The sequence below is a fragment of the Macaca mulatta genome, chromosome 1 (genome assembly GCF_049350105.2).
Source record: "Macaca mulatta isolate MMU2019108-1 chromosome 1, T2T-MMU8v2.0, whole genome shotgun sequence".
In the NCBI taxonomy this organism is placed as follows: Eukaryota; Metazoa; Chordata; class Mammalia; order Primates; family Cercopithecidae; genus Macaca; species Macaca mulatta.
The window spans coordinates 117,236,238-117,258,086 of record NC_133406.1 but is presented as its reverse complement, the minus strand read 5'-3'; the positions used below and the strand labels follow the sequence as shown (position 1 = coordinate 117,258,086).

At 50.5% G+C, this 21,849-nt stretch overlaps 2 protein-coding genes across 10 annotated transcripts; one reads left to right on the top strand and one right to left on the bottom strand.

Moving 5' to 3' along the window:
• Nucleotides 1–1,397: 1,397 nt before the first annotated feature.
• Nucleotides 1,398–2,609, top strand: BOLA1 (bolA family member 1). Of its 4 annotated transcripts, XM_077969336.1 has the most exons (3): nucleotides 1,398–1,495; nucleotides 1,666–1,755; nucleotides 1,872–2,609. In XM_077969336.1, exon 3 carries the CDS (start codon nucleotides 1,875–1,877, stop codon nucleotides 2,286–2,288), a length of 414 nt encoding a protein of 137 aa, XP_077825462.1. In that variant the 5' UTR covers nucleotides 1,398–1,495; nucleotides 1,666–1,755; nucleotides 1,872–1,874; the 3' UTR covers nucleotides 2,289–2,609.
• Nucleotides 2,610–5,069: 2,460 nt separating this feature from the next.
• Nucleotides 5,070–20,122, bottom strand: SV2A (synaptic vesicle glycoprotein 2A). 6 transcript variants are annotated; one of them, XM_077948531.1, is made up of 15 exons: nucleotides 19,233–19,336; nucleotides 17,670–17,892; nucleotides 15,623–15,647; nucleotides 14,677–15,473; nucleotides 13,231–13,411; nucleotides 12,254–12,405; nucleotides 12,001–12,134; nucleotides 11,259–11,348; nucleotides 10,919–11,029; nucleotides 10,650–10,738; nucleotides 9,796–9,960; nucleotides 9,453–9,586; nucleotides 8,411–8,617; nucleotides 7,656–7,815; nucleotides 5,070–6,950 (listed from the first exon to the last, which is right to left on the bottom strand). In XM_077948531.1, exons 4-15 carry the CDS (start codon nucleotides 15,296–15,298, stop codon nucleotides 6,767–6,769), a joined length of 2,229 nt encoding a protein of 742 aa, XP_077804657.1. In that variant the 5' UTR covers nucleotides 15,299–15,473; nucleotides 15,623–15,647; nucleotides 17,670–17,892; nucleotides 19,233–19,336; the 3' UTR covers nucleotides 5,070–6,766. The 6 variants fall into 6 exon arrangements, with proteins under 6 accessions (XP_077804657.1, XP_077804639.1, XP_077804622.1 ...); XM_077948513.1 differs by lacking the exon at nucleotides 17,670–17,892; XM_077948496.1 differs by lacking the exons at nucleotides 17,670–17,892; nucleotides 19,233–19,336 and adding an exon at nucleotides 19,905–20,122 and having other exon boundaries at nucleotides 14,677–15,647.
• Nucleotides 20,123–21,849: the final 1,727 nt, after the last annotated feature.

Genomic DNA, 21,849 nt, shown 5'->3' with positions numbered 1-21,849 from the left:
GGGAAAACAGTGTATGTCATAGGTTAAATTTCTTGAGTGTGATAAGGATATTGTGGTTATGTGGTAGAATATCTTTGTTCTTAGGAGATACATGTTGGAGTAGTTAGGAGTGAAATGTCATGCTACCTGCAAGTTATTTTCAAATTGTTCATCCAAAAAAGTACATAAATATATTTTAAAGTATATGTAAAGTACTTAAATATATGAGTATATATGTACAAGTATAAAATAAATATAAATGTAAAAAATGGTGGGCCAAGTGAAAGATAGAGGGTGTTGCTTTGAACTATTCAACTTTTCTATGGCTTTGACGTTTTTCAAAATGAGAAGTTGGGGAAAAACATTTAGAAATATGTAAATATATTAAGGATACAAAATAAAATTTAAATAAATTTAAAAGTTAAGAATCGCCAAGTGTGGTGGCTCACGCCTGTAATCCCAGCTCTCAAGGAGGCAGAGTCAGGAGGATAGTTTGAGCCCAGAAGTTCAAGACCTGCCTAGGCAATATAGCGAGACCCCATTCTCCACAAAAAGGAAGTAAAAACAAAGACAAAAATATATATATAAGCGTAAAAGTTAAGAATCATCCTGGAAAAATTACATCCTGTTACATCCCTGTTTAAAACCTCAGTAGCTTCCCACTACTTCTAGGATAAAGACAAAATTGCCTAACAAGGGCTACAAGGCCTGGGGAGGTCTGGGCCCTTCCTCTCCTCCCGGTACCCTACTCATCATCATCTGCCCCGTAGGCTCCAACCACACATAACCACACCCTAACTACACCAGAAAGACTCCCTCAAAATTCTCTCTCCTCTTGTCCTTTACACATGTGGCTACCACAGCCAAAACCTCACTATGAGGGACTGAGAAATGGATTTTCATGTTGTTTCCGCCAAACTGTTTCCCTAAATCTCGGAAATATTCTCTGCCCGCCCGTCATTCCACCTCTCCAACCCCGGCCAAGTCTGGGTAACTTGCCTCCGTAGCATCCTGTGTTTATCTCATCGTAGCACTTAGTACCCAGTACTGCAATTGTCCGCTCACTTGTTAGTCTTCAGTGCTGTGTAAACTCCTTGAAGACAGGGTCTGACTTGACTCTCCAGTCCCCAGCACTAGTCTGAGGCACAGTAATTATGTATTCAATCAGACTTCCATTTTCTTGTATATAAAATAAAGGAATTGGGCTGGATGATCTACAATATCTATTGGCAGTAAAATAGATCTAATAATCCCAACCCCAGCTGCGCGTGAAATCCCTTTTTCTTCGCGTTGCTGGGTTGAGAGTTTCCGACGACCTTACCGGTGGGGAGAATCCAAGACTACAGTTCCCACGAGCCCTTAGGGCTCCACGTGGTGCCTGCCCCTCCTACTAACGCACAGCAAGGACTCCATTTCCCAGCGTGCCTCAGGAAGGGCGCCAGGACTGCATTTTGCTCGGCAGCGTCTAGAGTCCTGGCCTTGAGCGGGAGTCGCAATATCCGAGGCTGAGCGGCAGGTAAAAGGGGCTTCTCCTGGGCTTTACAGGGATCACAGGGGCTTCGGCCCAACCACAAGTACGCAGTTGCACATGCCCTACATTTGCCCATTCTTTGCAAATCCCGTAAGGAACGAACGCGCCTCGCTTGCGGGCCTTTCTAATCTCCGCTTGTCCCTCCACTCCCACAGCTGGAGGTCGAATTCACCGTGTCACGTAGAGAAAAGGCGGTGTCTCGAGTCTCCCTGTGTGGCGTTGAGGCGGTCTCCCGACAGGAGCTGGTGTGGACACCTGGGCGTGGGGTTAGAGCAGATGCGGGGGTCGCGGGGCGGGTGTTGATACTGTGCTCTCACCAGGCGGATCATCTCGACCCTCACTCCTCGTGTCTCTGGCGTAGCCGATGCTGAGTGGTCGCCTGGTCCCAGGTCTGGTCTCCATGGCTGGCCGGGTCTGTTTGTCCCGGGGCAGCGCGGGATCCGGGGCCATCGGTCCAGTGGAGGCCGCCATTCGCACGAAGCTGGAGCAGGCCCTGAGCCCCGAGGTGCTGGAGCTTCGCAACGAGAGCAGTGGCCACGCGGTCCCGCCTGGCAGTGAGACGCACTTCCGCGTGGCCGTGGTGAGCTCTCGTTTCGAGGGACTAAGCCCCCTACAACGACACCGGCTGGTCCACGCAGCACTGGCCGAGGAGCTGGCAGGGCCGGTCCATGCACTGGCCATCCAGGCACGGACCCCCGCCCAGTGGAGAGAGAACTCTCAGCTGGACACTAGCCCCCCATGCCTGGGTGGGAACAAGAAAGCTCTAGGAACCCCTTAAGCCCCAAGAGAGGGGCAGGACCAGGATCCGAATGGGCTGAGTGAGCACGAACTACTGAGGCCTTCCCTTCGATATAGTCCAGGATTTGAAAGGGATGAAGACCCCTGAGCTCTATTCTACTGGGGTCCATACATATTCTCCGAAGATAGCAACTTGCTTCAGGTCAAAGTGAACCCAAGAAAAGAGAAGAATCACTCACTACTGCTCTTGCCCTGGACTATTCAGGAAGGGCAGCCCGGATGTTCCATGTTAAATCGTGACAGAACTGCACCAAACCTGATGAGTTGGAAACAATCCTATACATTAAAAGAAATTACACTATGAGGCTGTGTTCTTAATGGACTGCTGAATCAGTGCCACAGGTGTTCTTGGGAGAAGAAAGATACCTGTAGACTAGTCGGGAACGGCTTTATGAGGGAAGTGATCTACTTGGGTCTTTAAAGGAAAGCACAAAATTAACCAGAAAGGAGAGGATAGGTGCTGCAGGCAGAGAGAAGAACCTGAGCAAAGGCATAGACACTGGACTGAGCAGTGAGTTAATGGACAAGACAGGCGATATAGGCAGGGACACATTTGAACTTCATCTCAGGGGAATGTTTGCCTTTTTTACAGCCTGTCCATTTCCAAAAAGTAGTACTTGTATTTGTTTAAAAGAAAAATGTTTTTAAAAACCACTAAAGCAGTGAAAAGAGAATAAGAACTAAGAAAATTATTAGAGATGATGGAGAAACCTTTATATAGCCCCCCTTTTTTTTTTTTTTTTGAGACGGAGTTTCGCTCTTGTCGCCCAGGCTGCAGTGCAGTGGCGCAATCTCGGCTCACTGCAACCTCTGCCTCCTGGGTTCAAGTGATTCTCCTACCTCAGCCTCCCCAGTAGCTGGGATGACAGGCATGCACCACCACGTCCAGCAATTTTTTGTATTTTTAGTAGAGATGGGGTTTCACCATGTTGACCAGGATGGTCTCAAACTTCTGACCTCAGGTGATCCTCCTGCCTCAGCCTCCCAAGGTGTTGGGATTACAGGTGTGAGCCACCACCCCTAGTGTTTTTTTGTTTGTTTCTTTAAGACAGAGTCTCTGTTGCCCAAGCTGGAGTGCAGTGGCACAATCACAACTCACTGCAACCTCCACCTCCCAGGTTTAAGCAATTCTCCTGCCTTAGCCTCCCAAGTAGCTGGGACTAGAGGCTTGTGCCACCACACCCGTCTAATTTTTTGTATTTTAGTAGAGACAGGGTTCACCATGTTGCCCAGGCTGGTCTTAGACTCCTGAGCTCAGGCACTCTGCCCACCGCCTCCCAAGGTGCTAGGATTACAGGTGTAAGCCACCATGCCCCACAATGTAGCCCTTTTTGAGCATTACAAATGTTGTCATATTTCTGAGGGGAGCTCAAGTAATGTCTATAGAAGCAACTTTCTAATAATCTCAATGTGGAAATTATTAGAGAACAAAACTTGGTTAACATATATCTTTTTTTTTTTTTTTTTTTTTTTTTTAGACAGTTTTGCTCTTGTTGCCCAGGCTGGAGTGCAATGGCCTGATCTCAGCTCACTGCAACCTCCGTCTCCCAGGTTCAAGCAATTCTCCTGTCTCAGCCTCCTGACTAGCTGGGATTACAGGTGCCTGCCACCATGCCCGGCTAATTTTTGTATTTTTAGTGAAGACAAGGTTTCATCATATTGGTCAGGCTGGTCTCAAACTCCTGACCTCAAGCGATCCGCCTGCGTCAACCTCCCAAAGTGCTGGGATTACAGGCATGAGCCACCACGCCCGGCCCGGTTAACATATATCTTGATCATTTCTAGCTAAAGAATTTAAGGTGCATGTGGTTGGGCAGTAGGGAGTTATTAACGAATTTTGAGTACAGACATGCCAGAGAGCATTTGGGGTCAGATGGATCTGGCAGTGATGTGTAAGTGAGTTGGCATGGGAGATTGGAGGAAAAGAGATCAATCCAGAGTGAAGGTAGAACCCTGATTTACAGGTCATCTGTGGGAATGGAAAGGAAGGAGTTGATTTGAGAGCTACCATAAAATCAGAAAATGGTTTGATTAGAACAGAAATGGACTAGAGTGAGAGGGGAGTCAAGGTAACCCCAAGGCAGTAGTTTTCAGATTTTCTTTTAGGTAAGAACTCCCATGGAGATTGTTTAAAATGTAGCTTCCGGCCAGTCGTGGTGGCTCACACTTGTAATCCCAGCACTTTGGGAGGCCGTGGTGGGCGGATCACCTGAGGTCAGGAGTTCGAGACCATCCTGGCCCCATATCTACAAAAATTAGCCGGGTGTGGTGGCAGGCGCCAACCACACTTAGGAAGCTGAGGCAGGAGAATCGCTTGAACCCGAGAGGCAGAGGTTGCAGTGAGCTGAGATCACACCATTGCACTCCAGCCTGAGCAACAAAGCGAGACTCTGTCTCAAAAAAAGGAGATTCAAGGTCCCCATCCTTCCAAACCAAGAAAAAAAAAGGGTTCTGATTCAACAAGTCAAGAGTGGAGTCTGGAGTGTGTATTTTTAAAAAGCATAACAGAAGATTTAGGGGAAAGTTGGTTCTATTCTTATGAAATGTTACTCCCAAAGTTTTCAAATCTGGGAGACTTAGAGGGCCTTCCATCGGTAGGGGAAAGATCAAGGTAGAGAGGCCAATTTAGGAAATAAAGCTGGTACACCATGTTATTCTGACCTTCAGTTTGGAAAGCTGTTTTTCCATCTCACCATTTTACCCTCCAAGGCTGTTAGGAGAATTGGATGTAGGTGGAGAGTCACAGAAGCAGGTATAGCCATTTTGTATTTTGAGGATTTGTTTCTGTTTTATTTTTCATCAATATTTTTCATTGCATTTTTCACATCAACAGAGTTGGGTTTGGGGTTCCCCAGGAGAGCAAGGGAGATGGATGGGTCCCTCCCAGGGGTGCAAGGAAGAGGGCTACGTCCAGCATGTGAGGAGTGAGGGACAAGGGCACAGGGCATACATTCATACACTGGGCACTGGAGGAGAAGGCAGTCTTTTGAGCACAGACACCAAAGAGTTAAACAGTCACCACCTGGTACAGTGTTACAAAATGGGGGGAGTGACCACAGGGTTGGGGTACCGGACGCAGCATGACGAAGGTGAATTTTGATTTTCTTTTTTGTTATTTTCACTTTTTTCCTTTTTAACTTTTTTTAAACATTTTACAAACATCTAAAAACTACAACACATCACAGCTACAGTGGGGTGAGGGGAGGGCACCAAAGAAAGCAGCCACACAGAGTAGGGTGGGACGGGGCAGCCTAACCTACAGAGGCTATTGTGTGGAAGGGTAAAATGGGGAAACTGAGGCTTCTAGTCCCTGCGTTAGGGGTCCCTCACTCACTGCTCAACCTCTCCCCACTCAGAGGAGCTGCCAGGAGGGCCCCTGCTTCTTGCCTCTGCCCCAGCTCCTTGTGCTTTTTGATCTGCTGGTTTGACCAGATGCCTGGTTTCTTTCCCTCCCCTGCTCCCCTGCCTGTGAGGGGACAGGTCGGGGGTATGGGAGGGCAGCTGTGCTGTTCCCACCTGTGCTGTAGTGGGTGGAGCCTCTCACTCCAGAGGAGGCCTGTGCTTCTTAAGGAGGGAAGCAGATGAGCCTTGTCAGATGCCCTCAGATCTCCCGAGACTGTGGGTCTCTTATCCCTGGCTGGCCTAGGGCTCCTCCATCCCAGGCTCAACACAGAAACCAGATTAGGGGAGGGACTATGGGAGGCAGGGTTGTGTGTGCGTCCGCTGAAATTAACCCTTGGCTTATATTTGAGGACAGTATAGTGATACCCCCCGCCCCATGGCACATGCACACACATATATAAGTATACACACACATTCACACACAGTCCTGCAGAGCTGCCTCAGAACTTAATCTATTAATAAATAAGAATCGGAAAGCTAATTTCATACAATTCGGGCTTCATATTTGCAGCCCAAATTGAGAGGGAAGTGGAGGCCAGAGGGCTGAGGTTTATTGCTTCTCCCTCAGCATCCAACAGGAGGTGTGAGAGGGCACCCGAGGCCCACCCTTCAGACTCAGAAGTTCTTTTGGTCCATGGTCTACACCAGAGTCCCAGCCCCCATCATAATTGCATACCTGTGGTTTCACCAGGGCCTAGGCAGAGGGAATGATGGGGAAGGCAGGAAGCCTATTCTGGAACCCCTGGAACAGGGAAGCAAGGGCCCCTCTCTAACAGGGAGAGAAGGATGGGGCTCAGCCTTCTCTTGTGCAAAGTCAAGGTAGTGGGAAGTGGGGAGTACAGCTTCATCTCAAAACTGGGATGAAGGAGCCTTCCCTGTAGTCCCTGCCCACGGGGGTCACACACATGCACACTCACACACACACACAGTTAAGACACCAAACACAGGGAGCGGGGAGTGAGGGCTCTGGAAGTCAGGATGGCAGGGCAGGGAGGGGAAGGAAGGAGTTGTTGGTCTCACAGTGTGCCTGCCAATCCCAAAGCCCTAGAGATCCCTTCACTGCAGCACCTGCCCCCGGGTCTCAGGCAGCTTCAGGGCCAGAGAGCTGCCAAGGGCAAGGGCAGCTGAGGCAAAGAGGATGGGGGCAGCCTTGGTGATTCCCACGAAGGATGTGAAGATGCTGATCCCCAGCACAGCTGCCAGCTTACACAGGGCATTCAGGAAGCCGAAAGCTGTGGTCCTGCTCAGGAGTCCCCCAGTGCAGCATGGCGCAAGGTACAGGAAGGAGGCAAAGGAAGAGTGGAGGGCAGGGAAGTGAAGGCCAGGAAGATGCAGGCAGTGTCCAAGAGGGAGACAGAAGGTTGGAGAGATCAGAGAGGTAAAGGATGTACGCCAGGAATGTAGATAAATTAAGAGACAAGGGGAAAGGAGACCAAAAATTGAGGTTAACAGTTAAGACTTGGAGGAGTAGATACAAAAGCTACAAGATTTTTTCTTTTCTCTTTTTCTTTTTCTTTTTTTTTTTTTTTTTTTTTGAGACACTCCAGCTCTGTTGCCCAGGCTGGAGTGCAGTGGCGTGATCTCGGCTCACTGAGAGCTCCGCCTCCCGGGTTCACGCCATTCTCCTGCCTTAGCTTCCCGAGTAGCTGGGATTACAGGTACCCGGCTAACTTTTTGTATTTTTAGTACAGACAGGGTTTCACCATGTTGGCCAGGCTGGTATCAAACTCCTGACCTCAGGTGATCCGTCTGCCTCGGCATCCCAAAGCACTGGGATTACAGACAGGCGTGAGTCACTGCGCCCGGCCAAAGCTACCAGATTTTAGAGGAGAAAATGGAAATGTATCTTCCTTCACCCCTAAGGATGCTCTTCCCATTCAGCCCTCCTTCCTCACCCCACCCCTCCCCTGAATCCACTGCCCTGCCCCCACCGCATTCCAACTACCTCTTGTCTGAGGGGTAGAGTTCAACAGTCAACACGTCCAGCGCATTCCAGGATGCAATGCTGACCCCACCAAAAAGGCAGAGCAGAGCGATCATGGCTGACTCGCTGTTCCCAAAAGACAGGAAGAAGCAAGAGACACAGGACATCACGCTGGAGCCAGCTGGATAGAGCCAGGAGAGGAGAGAACAGCATGAGCCTGGCCACAGTGAAACCTACCCACAGCCCGCCGTGTCCCATCAGGTGGCTTTCAGATAGCCCAGGATGAGACTTGTTCCCAAGGTATCCAAAAGGAAGGCTTTTCACTCCTCCTCAACCTCCCTTATAATTAATAATATCAATAACCATCATTTATTCAATGCCAGCCATGGGCCAAGCCAATTGATGCTTTACATGCATTGATCTAGCACATCAACCCTACGACACAGGTACTATTATCACCTCCATTTTGCAGAGGAAACAACCAGGCTTACAGAGGTAACTTGCCAGAGGCCAGAGATGGGTGGTGGAGCTGAGATTCAAACTCATAACCTCAAAGCCTGTGCCCTAACTACTTGCAATTCTGCTTACCTCCTTTACCCCCAGAAAAACTTCTGTGCCAGTCCCCACCCCATGCTGCAGCACCCCCTAAACAGAAAACATGAGAGAGAGGAACTCTCTGACCAATCTCTTCCACAGCCCAAGGTGAGAAGCCTGTTGCCTGCCTCCCGCAGCCCCTGGCCCCTACTATCAGATCTGACTCAGCCTCTCCCCCTTACCAAGCATTCTGAGCCTGCCGATCTTGTCCATGAGCAGGGCCGACACGATATTCCCAGGAAGCACTGCCAGTGTCCCCAGGAAGCTCACAAAGTATACCATGTAGGCACCTTCGCCCGTCCCTGTCACGTCTAGCGGGCAGCCCTCCTTGTTGTGCAGGAATGTGCTGTTTACCAGACGGCTGTTCACAAACTTGTACTCAAACAGGTCTGTGGGCAAAGGCCAAGAAAAGCAGACAGTCATAGCAGATGGGAGAGGGAGGCTGCTACGGCTTATGGCTCGGGGCTCTGCATGTATGGAAGTTAGTAGGAGGCGCTCTCAAAATTATTCACAGTGCTAATTGCAAAACATCAAATAATATCACTATGGGAACTAGGGATCCTTAGAGCAGAAAATGACCATCATCTGTCCAACAGTGTGACTTTGTCCAAGTTCTCCCATTAATAGTCTTAGCTGCTTATTCATTCTTTCTGTCCGTGCTAGCTGACTATAAGCAGTAGCAATGCTGTGGACTTAGGAAATTTTTCTGAGAAAAACATTTAAAATAAAAAGTCCTATCCATTGTTGTTTTCCTGCAAGATGGGAAAAGCTCACCCAGTATGAGGTGGAAAACTTCAGTCTAGCTCACAAAACCAGCATTTCATGTGCATATACTGAAGTTTGAGAATCACTATTAAAAAAGAGTGGATTCATGCAATGATCCCCACCAAATACCCCTTTTATTGTTTTTGTTTTTCCCAAGAATGCTATTTTGGATAATTTTACCTTCTTCAAAGGTGCATTAATTTTGCCTCACTGAGATACAGTTTCAGCCAAAGGCAAATAAACTTGATGTTTTTGTCAGATATTCTATTACAGGAAAATGTCCAACATCCATTAGATTTTCAAAATTATTGGTGGTAGCTGTCAAGCCCCTCTACCACCTTCCTACAGGGGTCCAGGGATCTCAGCCTGAGAACACCAAGATAGTGAATGAAAAAGGTTCCTTCTCATCGAGGTCCACCCAACCCTTTGGTCTGATACCCACCAGCCACCCCGCCTTACCAGTGTTATAGAACACAGTGTTGATGAATGTGCAGTTGCGGAAAAACGTGTTGCTAGATGTGACATCCTCAAAATAACACTCTTCAAACAGGGAATCCTCAAAGGACACTGACTTCAGGCGCAGCCCAATGAACCTGTAAGGCCAGGATGATGAAAGACACTCCCCCCTCATCCTCATGCCCCCTCCAAGACTCACTCTTTAGTGAATGAATGGGGAGCTGGGCATTGAGGAGAAACCTCAAGTGTTTCCCCCAAATGTCTTGTCTTGAACCCCTAGACTCATAAAAAAAGACAAGAGGTAGCAGGAACAGGGAAGAAGTGAAGTTTAAAGGTCCCCACATACTTGTCATTGAAGTACTGCCCGCCTCGGTGGATCTGATTCTCCAAGGTGAAGTTAAAAGTCACATGCTCTACACGCTCCCCGGGGAACACTTTGGTGCGGGATGCGTAGTCCACTGCCTGGAGGTGGCGGATCATGTCAGGAAACCAGACGGTCAGGCCATAGTAGCTGAAGAGTCAAGGACAATGGAAACAGACAACAGGCTTCAGACAGGGCTCAGAGATTAGAATGAGGCAGAGGAGAAAATGGAAATGTGTATCCTCTCCAGAACGAGGGAGAAATGGAGTCAACCTCTGTTAGGACCTTGCTGCTCTCCAGCCTCACCAACTTCTCCCTGCTCCTCCCTTCACCAGTTGCTGTGCTCCTGGGGACTTCAGGGTCTCACACAGCAGCCACTAAATTTTTTCTTACCTCCCGAGCATTTGCTTTTCTCTCTACCAAAAACACTCTTCTCCACCCCAGCCACCCCCACTCCCTGTCTGACTCCCATTCGCCCTTTAGGACTTAGGTCCCCACCCCAGCCCAAGTCCTCCCATCACCCTTTCCCCACCCTTCTCTCATCACCCTGCTTCCTAGCAAGTTTTGTCCCGCTTCTTGACCAAAACATAAACTCCAGGAGGACCTGGGACCACGTCTGTTTCATCCCAGCACAGAACAGAAACGGAATCCTGGTCAGCCTACAGTACAAGTTTGTTGAGTGAACTAGTGAAGTAGAGGAGCTGGCTGCAGGAGCAGAGGCGGTCTGCATGGCACCTTCCCTCATCACTTGTCCCCTGCATCTCCATTCTCCCCACCTGTCTCCCAGCTCACACACCACCACAACCACCACATACCACCCAGCCCACCCATCTTCTCACCTGAATGACATGGTGAACCATACACCCATCATCATCAGAGTGATGCGCCGATATTCGGGACCAAAACAGGAGAGAAAATTCCCCCAAACCTACAGGGGACCAGACAAAGTTAGACCTTGGCTATACTAAATTCTAGCACCCATAGATCCCCACTTTTCTGCCCTCCCACCTCCCTTCAGCTCACCCATCACCCACACACATGGACTTCAGTCCTGCCTTCTTCTCCACTTCCCCCACTCCCTTCTCTCTATCACCCCGTCAGCCATTACCTGCCCCCCTAGGCTCAAGGCCCGGACACCCCAGCGCTGGTACCAGGTCCCTGTGTCCGACTGGATCTCAATCAGTTCATCCTCCTGATGGATCGTCTTAATGTGGGTTACCTGGGGTCAAGAGAAGGGGTGGGCAGTCACACATCCTGTGTTTCCCAACCTCCACCAGGTGCCTCAGTTTCCCCTGCATTAGCAAAATGGGAAGCAGGGGGTGGATATGATACCCTGAAAATCTCCTTATGGTAGAGTGTGGTCTGAGGTCAGGGGTACTCAGAGAGGGGCCAGGTAGGGGCTGGGGCTGCAGGGCTCGGAGGTCTGAGTCGGGAGGGCTGTGGCTTACTGAGAACACGCGCTCAGGATGTCCCTTGGCTCGCATGTTGGTATCATGGACCTGCTTCAGCACCATCCAGGCCTCATCATGCTTCCCATTCTAGAGCCAAAGACACAATCCCCACATCCAAGTCAGCCCCTACCTGACCCAGACCAGAGTTATAGATCCCCTCCCTCCCACCTGGCTTCTGTAGTCACAGGACACTAAATGGCTCCCGGCCCTCAATCCCACCACCAAGCCCTGACCTATGAGCATGCACTACCCACTCTGAAAGAGCCCCGAGCTGAGGTATAGCAAGACGACCAGACCTGGGCAAGAGCTGCAGGTTGGGGGTGGGGAGTGTTGTCCAGGGGAAAAAGGCAAGCACAGGCAACCATAGGTAAGGGAAATGATGGGCAAGCATGTAGTCAAAGACCTAATCCTGCTGGGGTTAGGAGGGGAAGGTGTAGGGGGTGGGAATGTCTCTTGAGCTGTAAATGCAGGACAGGGCCAAGGCCCTTCCCTGCAAAATCTTAAGTCATCCAAGGGTGAAGAGGTCCCCTGGTTTCTCCACCCAAGAACCCCTCAGGGATACATTCCAAGGCAAAAGATGCAAGATAAAGTCCCCCAGAGAATGGACGCTGTGAGGAAGGCCCGCAGCTGAACAGGATCAAATCAAACCCCAGTGGGTGTTTGAACACAGAAGCCCCTGCTGCTCTCCACACTCCACAGCCTGCACCCCACCCCACCCCACACAGCTCAGCTCCATCACCTCTAGGAAGAAACGGGGACTTTCAGGCTGCGTGGTCAGAGCCCCAATGGCAAACACAGAAGGAAAGGCGCAGACGAGGACGAAGACCCTCCAGCTGTGGAACTGGTAGGCAGAACCCATCTGAAAACTCCACCCTGGCAGGGAGAGAGTGACAGCATCAGCAGAGAGGCCAGAGGCTAAGGGAACCCACCACAGGGAGCACAGAAGAGGGAGGAGGGAGATAACCTGGGGTGGATTCCGGGGGGCTGCTCACCATAGTGGGGGATGATGGCCCAGGCCATAGCAGCTGCGTACACACCACCAATCATCCAAAACATGCAGAGCCAGCTCAGATGCTCCCCTCTTTTCTCCTGGGCCAGAAACTCAGAGAAATAGGAGAAGACAATGGGGATGGACCCTCCAATCCTGGAGCACATTTCAAGAATTCAGCATTAGCAAATGGCCATAGTCCTGATCCCCTGCCCCACTGCTCTGGACCCTGAGCCCCTTTTGTCTTCCAGGCTTTTGAAGAGATTCCATCTCACACAAAAAGCCCTACAAGCTCCCCTGGGGGCCAGCCATCAAGCACCCATCCTTGGGACCATGGGAAACAGGCAAGCAAGTCTCAGGGAAAAGGAAAGAGCAAATCTTAAATCTTGAAAATGACTTACAGAGTTGGAAGGGAGGGAAGGTAATTGCAGAAAAGAGAATAAATCTCCAGAGAAAAAAGACAACCCAAAAGCCTCCAAGGGCAGATGTTGTGGGAACGGCCAGAAAGGAGCTTGGAGTTGAGGCAGAGTAAGCGTGCCTGCCATGCGTGCAAAAGTGAAGGGGCAGTGTGGGCAACGCATCAGGGTTCTGGCAGGTGTGGGTGTTAGCAAGGTTTGTTGTGGAATGCAGGAAATGTGTAGACTCTGGTAGGGGGTAACTCTGGGTCCACAGGAGTCCAGGGGTGGGGCTGAGGCCCAGTAGGCCTCTTCGTGGAGGCAGGCTCAAAAATGGAACTAGAAGTGGGATGGAGGACTCAGGAGTGGGCCGACATGGAACAGCACTCTGGACTGTAGTAGACAGGTCCTGGGCAGGGAGGAGCTGGCCTGAAGATGGTTGGGGGAGAAAGGAACTCATTCATCCATTCAACTCACACAGATTTAAGGTGCATTTGGTGTGCCTGGCACTGTGCTGGGCCCTAAAGATGCAACAGTGACCAAGGCACAGTACTGCCCTCAAGGGGCTTAGGAAGTGGACACTCACCCAACCCCAGAAAGGAGGCGGCAGAAGAGGAAAGTGCCGTAACCCTGGACAAAAGATGAGAAGAAGGCAAAGACGCTGTTGACTGAGAGCGAGATGAGCAGACATTGCCTCCGACCCAGCCGGTCAGCCAGACCTCCCCAGAGGAAGGCTCCCACCATCATGCCCAGGTAGACGATGAGGCCTGGAAGGAGGAGGAAAACAGAGGCAGAGGGGGCGTGAGAAGACACACCTCAATTCTCCCAGGAGATGAGCACTGAGGGAGCTGAAGGATCTGAAGAACTTCTAGAAGCTAAGTCTACCCAGAGATTAGAGCAAGTGAGAGAAAATGAATGGTGTGAGCAAAGATAGAAGGTCATCTCTGCAGGCCAGGCGTTCAAAGGCAGGAATGAAGATACGGGAGAACCTACAACTCTCCACTGTCTTCGGTCTGTCTCATTTCTCACTGTGAGACACACACACACACACACACACACACACACACACACAGTGACACCCTTACCCCTGGCTCACTTTGAAGGAGGAATGGGTGTGCCTAGGATCCCAGACCATCCCAGGGTCCTCTCTATTCTCCCTGCTTTGATCCCTCGAAGCAGCAAGACTGCTCTCATTTGTTCCTGGGGAAAGGGGCTCCAATTCCTTTCATCTTCCCAGAAAATCCCCCACACAAAATCCATGCTTTCTTCCTCCCAGTCTCAATATTTCTAGTCCAAAAACTCTCCTGTTTTTCACTTCCTTCATAAAACCAAAGCTGGAATTAATCTTTAAAATCATCTACTCCAAACTTCATATTTTCTCATGTCCAAACCAAGCCCCAGGAAGAAGAGACCTGTCTAAGACCCCATGGCAATTTGGTGGCAGAGTAAGGCCTCGATTCTTTCTCTGTGAGTCTAGGGGGTTCCTCCTCAGAGTCCCTGTCAGGAAAGGTCATCAAACAGTACATTCTGTCCCCTGGAAATTCCCGTCTGAGTGAGAGAAAGTCTAAACAGCTTCTCTGGCAGAAGATCCAGGACCCTCCCCCTCCCCCAACCACCCCAAACTGACTCTCCCCATTTATACCAAGGAGTTTGGATACTGGCTTCTTGTTTCCCAATCAGTGAAATGGAATAAGATAACCAGAGGGAAAGCTATGAAGAAACATTAAATGGTAAGGACCATCCTACCACAGCCACCTCCTGCAGAATAAAGCAGACCACCACCCAACCACTGGCCCAAGCCCCAGTCCAACTGCCCTCCTGCAAGTCCCTGTTTCACATTCAACTTCACTCTGACCCAAGGCCAAGAAGAGGGAGTGTGTGAGGGAAGAGTGTGCAGAGGAGCCCTGAGCCCTCCAGGAACATCTTGGGTGCAGGGTCCTAGGGAACCCAGTGGTAAGGACAAGAGCAATTTCCAGGAGCAAGGAGGTTTCCAGAGTTTGAGGGGATAGGGCTGGAGCCCCCCATGTCTTACCTAGCATGCCTTTGTTGGAGTCGGACAGGCACATGTCTTTCTCAGCGCTGGGCAGCACGAAGCCCACCACAAAGACCTCCACACCATCAGCCATCAGCGCCAGACCAAGCACAAAATACAGTGTCCACTGGAAGCGGCCGTGGCCACACTCCCGTAAGATAGCTTCATACTGTTGGGCCAGTTCTTCTCGTTCTTTCCGTCGTTGTGCCTCCCCCCGGCCCCCAGGGGGACCCTCCCCATCGCTCAAGCCCCCCCTTACTCCAGCCAGGGGTGCCCCATCTGCCATCCGCTCGCCTTTGCCCCCAGACTCTGCCCGGGGGATGCCCTGATATTCCCCTTCGTAGATCTCATCATCCTCGTCATGGCCCTCAGTAGCATCACTGGACGCACCGCCTTCCTCCTCATCCTGGGTCCCTTCTCCTCGGTAATAGCTATCACTGGGGGCAGGGAAGTCGTCATCATCATCCTCCTCCTCAAAGCGGGAGTAGGATCTTCGGGAATATTCGTCCTGGACTCTGTCCAGGCCCTTCACCACCTTCTTGGCCGCATGCTTCTTGACTTCCTTAGCAATGTCTTTGGCCCCACGGATGAAAGCTGCCCGATCTCGGAAGCCCTCTTCCATGATGGGGCCCTGAGGCACTTCACCGGGTCTTCTCCACTTCCTGCTTCTTTTTCAGCTTTTTGCTCAAGGACTTGTAGAGTCAAAAAGACCCCTCCCCACAGTTACTTAGATGAAGTGTGTTCCAGTATCTTTGGGCACACAAAAAAAGAGCAAACAGGTCCTAGCCAATGAGTGCCTAGGAGAGAAAAGGAAGGAGAGGAACTTTGACCTATACCCAGTTCAGTTGGGTGGATGGCGAAGGGACAGGAGGAGCAGGGGAATGGGAAGGGGAAGGGGAGCCAGATTGGGAGGCTAAGCCAGGATAACTCAGGAAGGGTCGCCTACTTCTCTTCCACAAGCCTCTGGAGACCTGGAAAAAATAACAGACAGCAAAAGGAAGTTGTGAGTCCTAAGGTGGTGAAGAAGGCCAATATAAAGCTTCTCAACCCAGAGCCCCATCTGGACCATGTGGTGCAGAGATGGTCTTCTCGCTTTAGGCTCCCATTCACACACTAAAAAGGGATGGCTATCTGGGCTAACCGGGTCACTCGCATAGAAGTCCCCTTACTTTGACCTTGGAGGCCTGGCCTATGGAATTTGCTCCAAAGTCACAGTCACCTACTCTGAGCCCTTCTCCTAACCCCCGAGCCCAGCCCAGCCCTTGCTTTATCACCAATCTGCAAAGAACTGAACAGGAAATATGAGAAACCAGAATTCCCTTCTTTAGTCTTGCCTGGGTTTCTTACTGGGGATGGAGTTGAGAAGGATGTGTAAGAGGACAAGCCCTCCAACCTGTGGCCTTCCCTCCACTGATGGCATCTGAAGGCAGGGGCTTCCACTGTCCTTCCTTCAGGTCCCATGTTTACAGGCTTCAACAAGGAGGGATTTTCTCTCAACATAGTCTAATGGGTAAAAGCTCAGCTTCCAGAGTCACAAAGACATGGGTTTGACTTCCTGTTTTGGCAATTGCTAGCTAAGGGACCAAGCCTCAGTTTCTTCTTATTTTAAAAGGGGAAAGTAAGGGTTGAATGATATATCTGTGCTCCTTAACGTAAGTCAGCTAGCACTTAAAAATGATGAATAAATATTAACTATTATTTTTGTGGTGACAGTAATATAGTGAAATGCCCTATACTACCTCATAAGGTCCCCAAACGAAAGCCGTCTTGGATGCTCTTTAGGGTGAGCAGCAGGAAGGGACGCTGGCAAGGAGAATGCTGGTTCAGGGCAAAGCACATGACCATTAGGGGTGACCTAAGTTGAAATCCCAACTCTGCCGCTTACTAACTGATCTCGGTCAGGCTAGTTAACCTCCCTAAGCCTCAGAGTCCATATACTTTAATTGGGGATAATTACATTGGGAGACTGTTTCTTGGAGTTGATGTGAGAATGTAATCTCACAGTACATGCTCTATGTTAGTTTTCTTCCTTCCTATGATGTTGAAAAGTGGGAAAGAAGCAAGAAGCAGCAAGGGACAACAGCAGGGTCATACTTAGATGCTGTTGCCCAGCATCCTTGCAAACAGAGTCCCAAGACCCCCTGTCTGTGTTTCAACTAATTCCAGCAGCTGGGCCCACATTAACTACCTCCGGAAAAACAAGGGGAGACCCAGAAAAGGGGGACCTGGAACCCAAGTAAAGTGGAGGAAAGATGGAAAGCTAAGAAAGAGGTGATGACTGTCCACTGCCACCTTGCTTCAGAATGTCATAGATGGGTCCCCTTTCCACGGATGGGGGTGAGAATGGAAATGACTGTCAAATGCATTTCCAACATGAGGTTCTAAGGCCTACAGTTGTGTCCCATCCCTCCAGGGCCTCCCTTCCTAATCCCCCTTAATCCTTTCCACTCCTCCTCCAGGAGTCAAGGAAGAAGGAGTCCACAAACACCGCATTGCGTAGGAGGTGGATGTAGAATAAAGGGGGTTTGGGTGTTCCCCAAAAAAAGACGTTCTCCAGAGGAAGGCATGGGATAGCCCCCCTTCCTTCATAGGAGGAGAGGAAGCAGGCCTAGATTCTGATCAGAAATCATTCCCCCAAAAATTTCCGGTGCTCCCACCCATCCAGAGCCTTCATTAAATGTCTCTCACACACACACACACACACACACACACACACACACACACACACCCTGGTAGAAGAGGGTAAGCAATGCTATGTGGTTCAGAGAGAAGCACTGGCAAGCAGGGCCTTACCCCTCAGGACAGATGTAAGCAGTGGACCACGGTGACCAGAAGCAGTGACCCCTGTCACCTTTTCTTCATTGTTCAGGGCTCAACCATCCCCCATGAAAGCGCTGGAACTGTGGAATCCCCTCAGCGCATGGCAATTTGCTAGCTTTCCTCTCTTTCCTAACCAGGATCTCCCCTCCAGCCCTGAAGGAGGCAGGACCCACCAGGAGCCATACTCTCTGTTTGTTGACCCTATTTCCCCCTGAGAGGGGCATGTAGGGCAGAGAAGCCTTCCACAACCGCAGCAGGATATGAGGGCTCAGCAGTCAGCTCCCTCAGGGCCAGCAAGCCCAGGAGGTCAGGAGAGAGAGAAAGAAGACAAATTCTTTGAGCTGGTGAGGAAGTGGTGCTATTTTTAGCCCCAAAAACAGCACAGGGTGGCTAAGCCTGGGGGAGAGAGACAAGACTTGGAGAAGTGGAGGTTAAAGGAGACAAGGTTCAGGGTTACAAGGTCCTAGGCTGGCTGACTTCACCTGACAGGAAAAAATGTGCCCAGGAGATTTTCTGCAGAGGGTGGAGACAGGCGGGGGACTCCAGAGCAAATGCTTCCTTTCAGAACAGCTCATCCAGCCCTGGATCAGAGGAGGGTCCAGAACCCCCCACCCTCCTCCCAGTCAAAGCCCCTGACTTTGGGGGCCACCCAGATCCCCAGGCCTTCCTAGCTCAGGTGACGAGGTCATTAAAAAGCAATCACTTATCAAAACGTCCGCGGGGGCAGGGGTTGAATGTGGGAGGTGCGGGAGCACCCCTTCCCCATGACAGCGGGGTCATTGAACCTCAGCCCCCACCCAGGACCATCAAGGCTGTGCCTCCCCTCCCCACATCCTACCCAGGGTTAGGAAGATGGGAGCACCCACAGTTCTGAGGGATAAAAATGAGGGTGTCAGCTGAGAATGCACACTGAGGAATACGGAGAGGCAGAGAGGGGGACGCAGGGAGAGACCTCCGCACGCACAGACTTAGAGACCGCCCCTATCAGCATTTGCAGGGACCCCCCCCAAACCCCATCTTGCCTCAGCTCCGGAATAAGGGAAAAGCCCCCAAAACTGACTAAATCCCTGCTCTGAGCACCTCCTCCACCCTTGGTCCTGCTGCTAGACAAGTGCCCACCTTCACTCAACACCCCTTCCCCCAACCCTGGAGCAACTGCCGCCAGCCCCCGCCATCCATGCCCCCAACACCTGGCCGCTCTCCATTTCTGTCTCCCCAGTATGTCCATTCTTCACTCCCCTTCCCTCCATCCTTCACCTGCCCTTCTTCCCCTGCCCCCCACCCCACCCCACCCACCCGAGTCCAGGCGCGCACACTGAGGCAGCATCCATTCTCCAGCCCCAGCCAAGGTCATTTATCATTCATCCTGGGGGTGGGGGGACGTCAAGGTGAGGAGGGGATAGGAGTTTGAGGGAACTCCACCCACCTCACAACCCCACCACCCCGTTAATCTCCGAAGGGGATAGTGGGGACTTGGTTAAGGTAGAGAAAAACACCCCTCCTCCCCATTCACCAATATTAAACATATGCGTGTGTGTGTGTGTCCTGAAGAGCACAACTGAAATAAATGTACATCCCCAAACCACCACCAACCAACCAACCCCCCTCACCCCTAGAGAGGGGATCGTCACCCTCCCTATAAGCAAAGCATCGGAGGATAAAATGGCTGCAAGGCAAGGCAAAGATGCTTCTGCCAGAGGCGGGGTGGAGGTGAGCGACTGAGAGAGGGGTCTCACCTGGACTGGGTTTCCCGGGTAAGGAGTCCCAGGCGACGACGGGGGTCCCGGCCGCGGGCGGAGGCGGCAGCGGCGACTGCTCCGGGTACCAGGGAAGCGGCAATGCAGACCTGCACCCCCCCCACTCCAGCCCCGCCTCCGCCGCCCCCCCCCACCCCCACCCCGCGCCACTGAGCATCGGGAGAGACCATTGGTGGGGTGGGGGAGAGAAAAAAGGATGGGGAGGGAGTCAGGGCACGGGGAGAAATCATGAAAGGGCCGGGGGTTGTCACAAGAACAGCTGGAAATGGCACACAGCCCTTCCCAGGCCCTTCCTAGTAAAAGATAAAAGGGACTAAAGAAAAAAACAGTGATGTTAGGAAGACTAGTGGGAAGATAGGGAGATGGGGAATGTGGCAGCCCCTTCCTTAGCACCCCAGTCTCAGTATGGCAGGACTCAATAATTTCAGGGGCTTTTGCTGCCTTCAAAACACCTCCCTTGCCTTCTCCACTGCTCTCAAACTCCTTTTTCACAACAGTCTCCCAAATCCAGAGTGCTCCTACTCCAAGTTTACCTGGACATTTTAGAGAAAGCAGAGATAACAAGGTGTGGTTTCTATCCTGAACTGCCAAAGTCAGAGACCCCTGGATTCCTTCCATCTCTTTCCTCGAAAAACAGTCCAGGTTACTTACTTACAGTGCAGACCTCCTCATCCTGTCCATTCAGTTGGTGGTAGCAGAAGTATTGGGGAAGCTCAGGGATTTTTACAGACCTGACCAACTGGACAGATCCCCTTCCATTAATTTGCTCCAATGACTCAAAAAGGATCCCTCTCAATACCCTTCTCCATTTTCTCTTACTCTCCTCAACCTCCCTCCCCTCCACACACTTGTCCTTCCCAGGCAGGAAGAAGTAAATTGGTTTCAGCTTTTCCTTTCATCTTTCCTTTGCTCCTGCACCAGTAATCTGGATTCAGAGATCCAAGACATGCCACTTGGTGACACTTGATGACCATCCCTGCCGAAGGAGTGAGAGGAAATGCGGTGAGTGGGGAAAATACATCCTGAATGTGCCTATGTCAAATAAGATCAGGACCTTCTGGACAGCACTGACATGGGTTTGGACCTGGGTTCTCATTGCTAACAAGCTGTCAATTCTTGGTCAAGTTCTCCACATCTGTGAACTTCAGGTTTCTCATCTGGAAAAGGGGGGCTTGTACTAGATGCTGCATCAGGCTCCTCTCAGATCTAATAGCATGTGATTCTACCTTACTAAATGTGGAGGCTTCAGAATGCTGAGATATATACGTGGAGAAAGCTGACAGGCTATATCCAAAGAGACCACACAGGTAACATTTGACAGGTTGAATTTACATCTGACAGGGACATGGGCCTGGGCTTTGCAGACTCCAAAGCTAGATCTTGGAAACAATCATTCATGCCAACAAAGTTCACAGTCTTCTGAAATATAAAGCCATCATACATAAATATTAATTTATCATAAATATTTAACTGTTACTCAGACTGAAAACTCCTATCTACATGTCTAGTACATTCTCTCCCTGAAGCCAAATCAGAATCATAATGTCAATGTATAAATGCACAATGACATTACTGGAGGATTTGTATCTTTAATGGCATCTGGCCATCTGCAATAAGGAGCCATGCCAATGGGTCCAGAAAACTCTTCTTGGCAATAATCTTCTACCCCCACCTCTTTGCTATGGGCAGCCTTGCCAGCACTCCTGGACTACTCTGAATCTGATGGCTTTCCAGGATGGTGCTTGGACTGGCCTCAGGAACTCTCCCTTTACTAGGCTTTCATTGCTGACCCCTCTTCAGGTTAACACATATTCTTTTTTTTTTTTTTTTTTTTTTTTGAGATGGAACCTCACTCTGTCACCCAGGCTGGAGTGCAGTGGCGCCATCTCAGCTCACTGTAACCTCCGCCTCCCGGGTTCAAGTGATTCCCCTGCCTCAGCCTCCCAAGCAACTAGGTCTACAAGCACGTGCCACCACACCCAGCTAACTTTTTCTTTTTTTTTTTTTTTTTGAGACAGTCTTGCTCCGTCACCCAGTCTAGAGTGCAGTGGTGCGATCTCGGCTCACTGCAAGCTCCACCTCCCGGGTTCACACCATTCTCCTGCCTCAGCCTACCCAGTAGCTGGGACTACAGGCGCCCACCACCACGCCCGGCTAATTTTTTGTATTTTTAGTAGAGACAGGGTTTCACTGTGTTACCCAGGATGGTCTTGATCTCCTGACCTTGTGATCCGCCCACCTCGGCCTCCCAAAGGGCTGGGATTACAGGCGTGAGCCACCACGCCCCGCTAACTTTTGTATTTTTAATGGAGACAGGGTTTCCCCATGTTGGCCAGGCTGGTCTCGAACTCCCAACTTCGAGTGATCCACTCACCTCTGCCTCCCAAAGTGCTGGGATTACAGGCATTAGCCACCACACACAGCCAGGCTGACAACATTCTTTATTTAAATGTGTTAACATTTTCAATTAGGTTATAGCCAAGTCCTGCTGGCAGGGAGTCGTTTCTTCCCTTTAAGGTGACTTTGCCTACTCTCCATTGATACCTTATTTGCTAAAATAGAAATCTTGTACTCTTAGAGTGAAAGCTTATACCAT

Excerpts from the sequence above, each read along its gene's own strand:
- BOLA1 (XM_015150500.3), top strand. The coding sequence starts at position 1,875 with ATGCTGAGTGGTCGCCTGGTCCCAGGTCTGGTCTCCATGGCTGGCCGG.
- SV2A (XM_077948496.1), bottom strand. The coding sequence starts at position 15,298 with ATGGAAGAGGGCTTCCGAGATCGGGCAGCTTTCATCCGTGGGGCCAAA. Across the intron at positions 13,412-14,676 it reads CTCCAACAAAGGCATGCTAG|GCCTCATCGTCTACCTGGGC; the intron begins GTAAGACATGGG and ends TCCTCCTTCCAG. Across the intron at positions 9,587-9,795 it reads GGGCAGTACTTCAATGACAA|GTTCATTGGGCTGCGCCTGA; the intron begins GTATGTGGGGAC and ends CTGGCCTTACAG.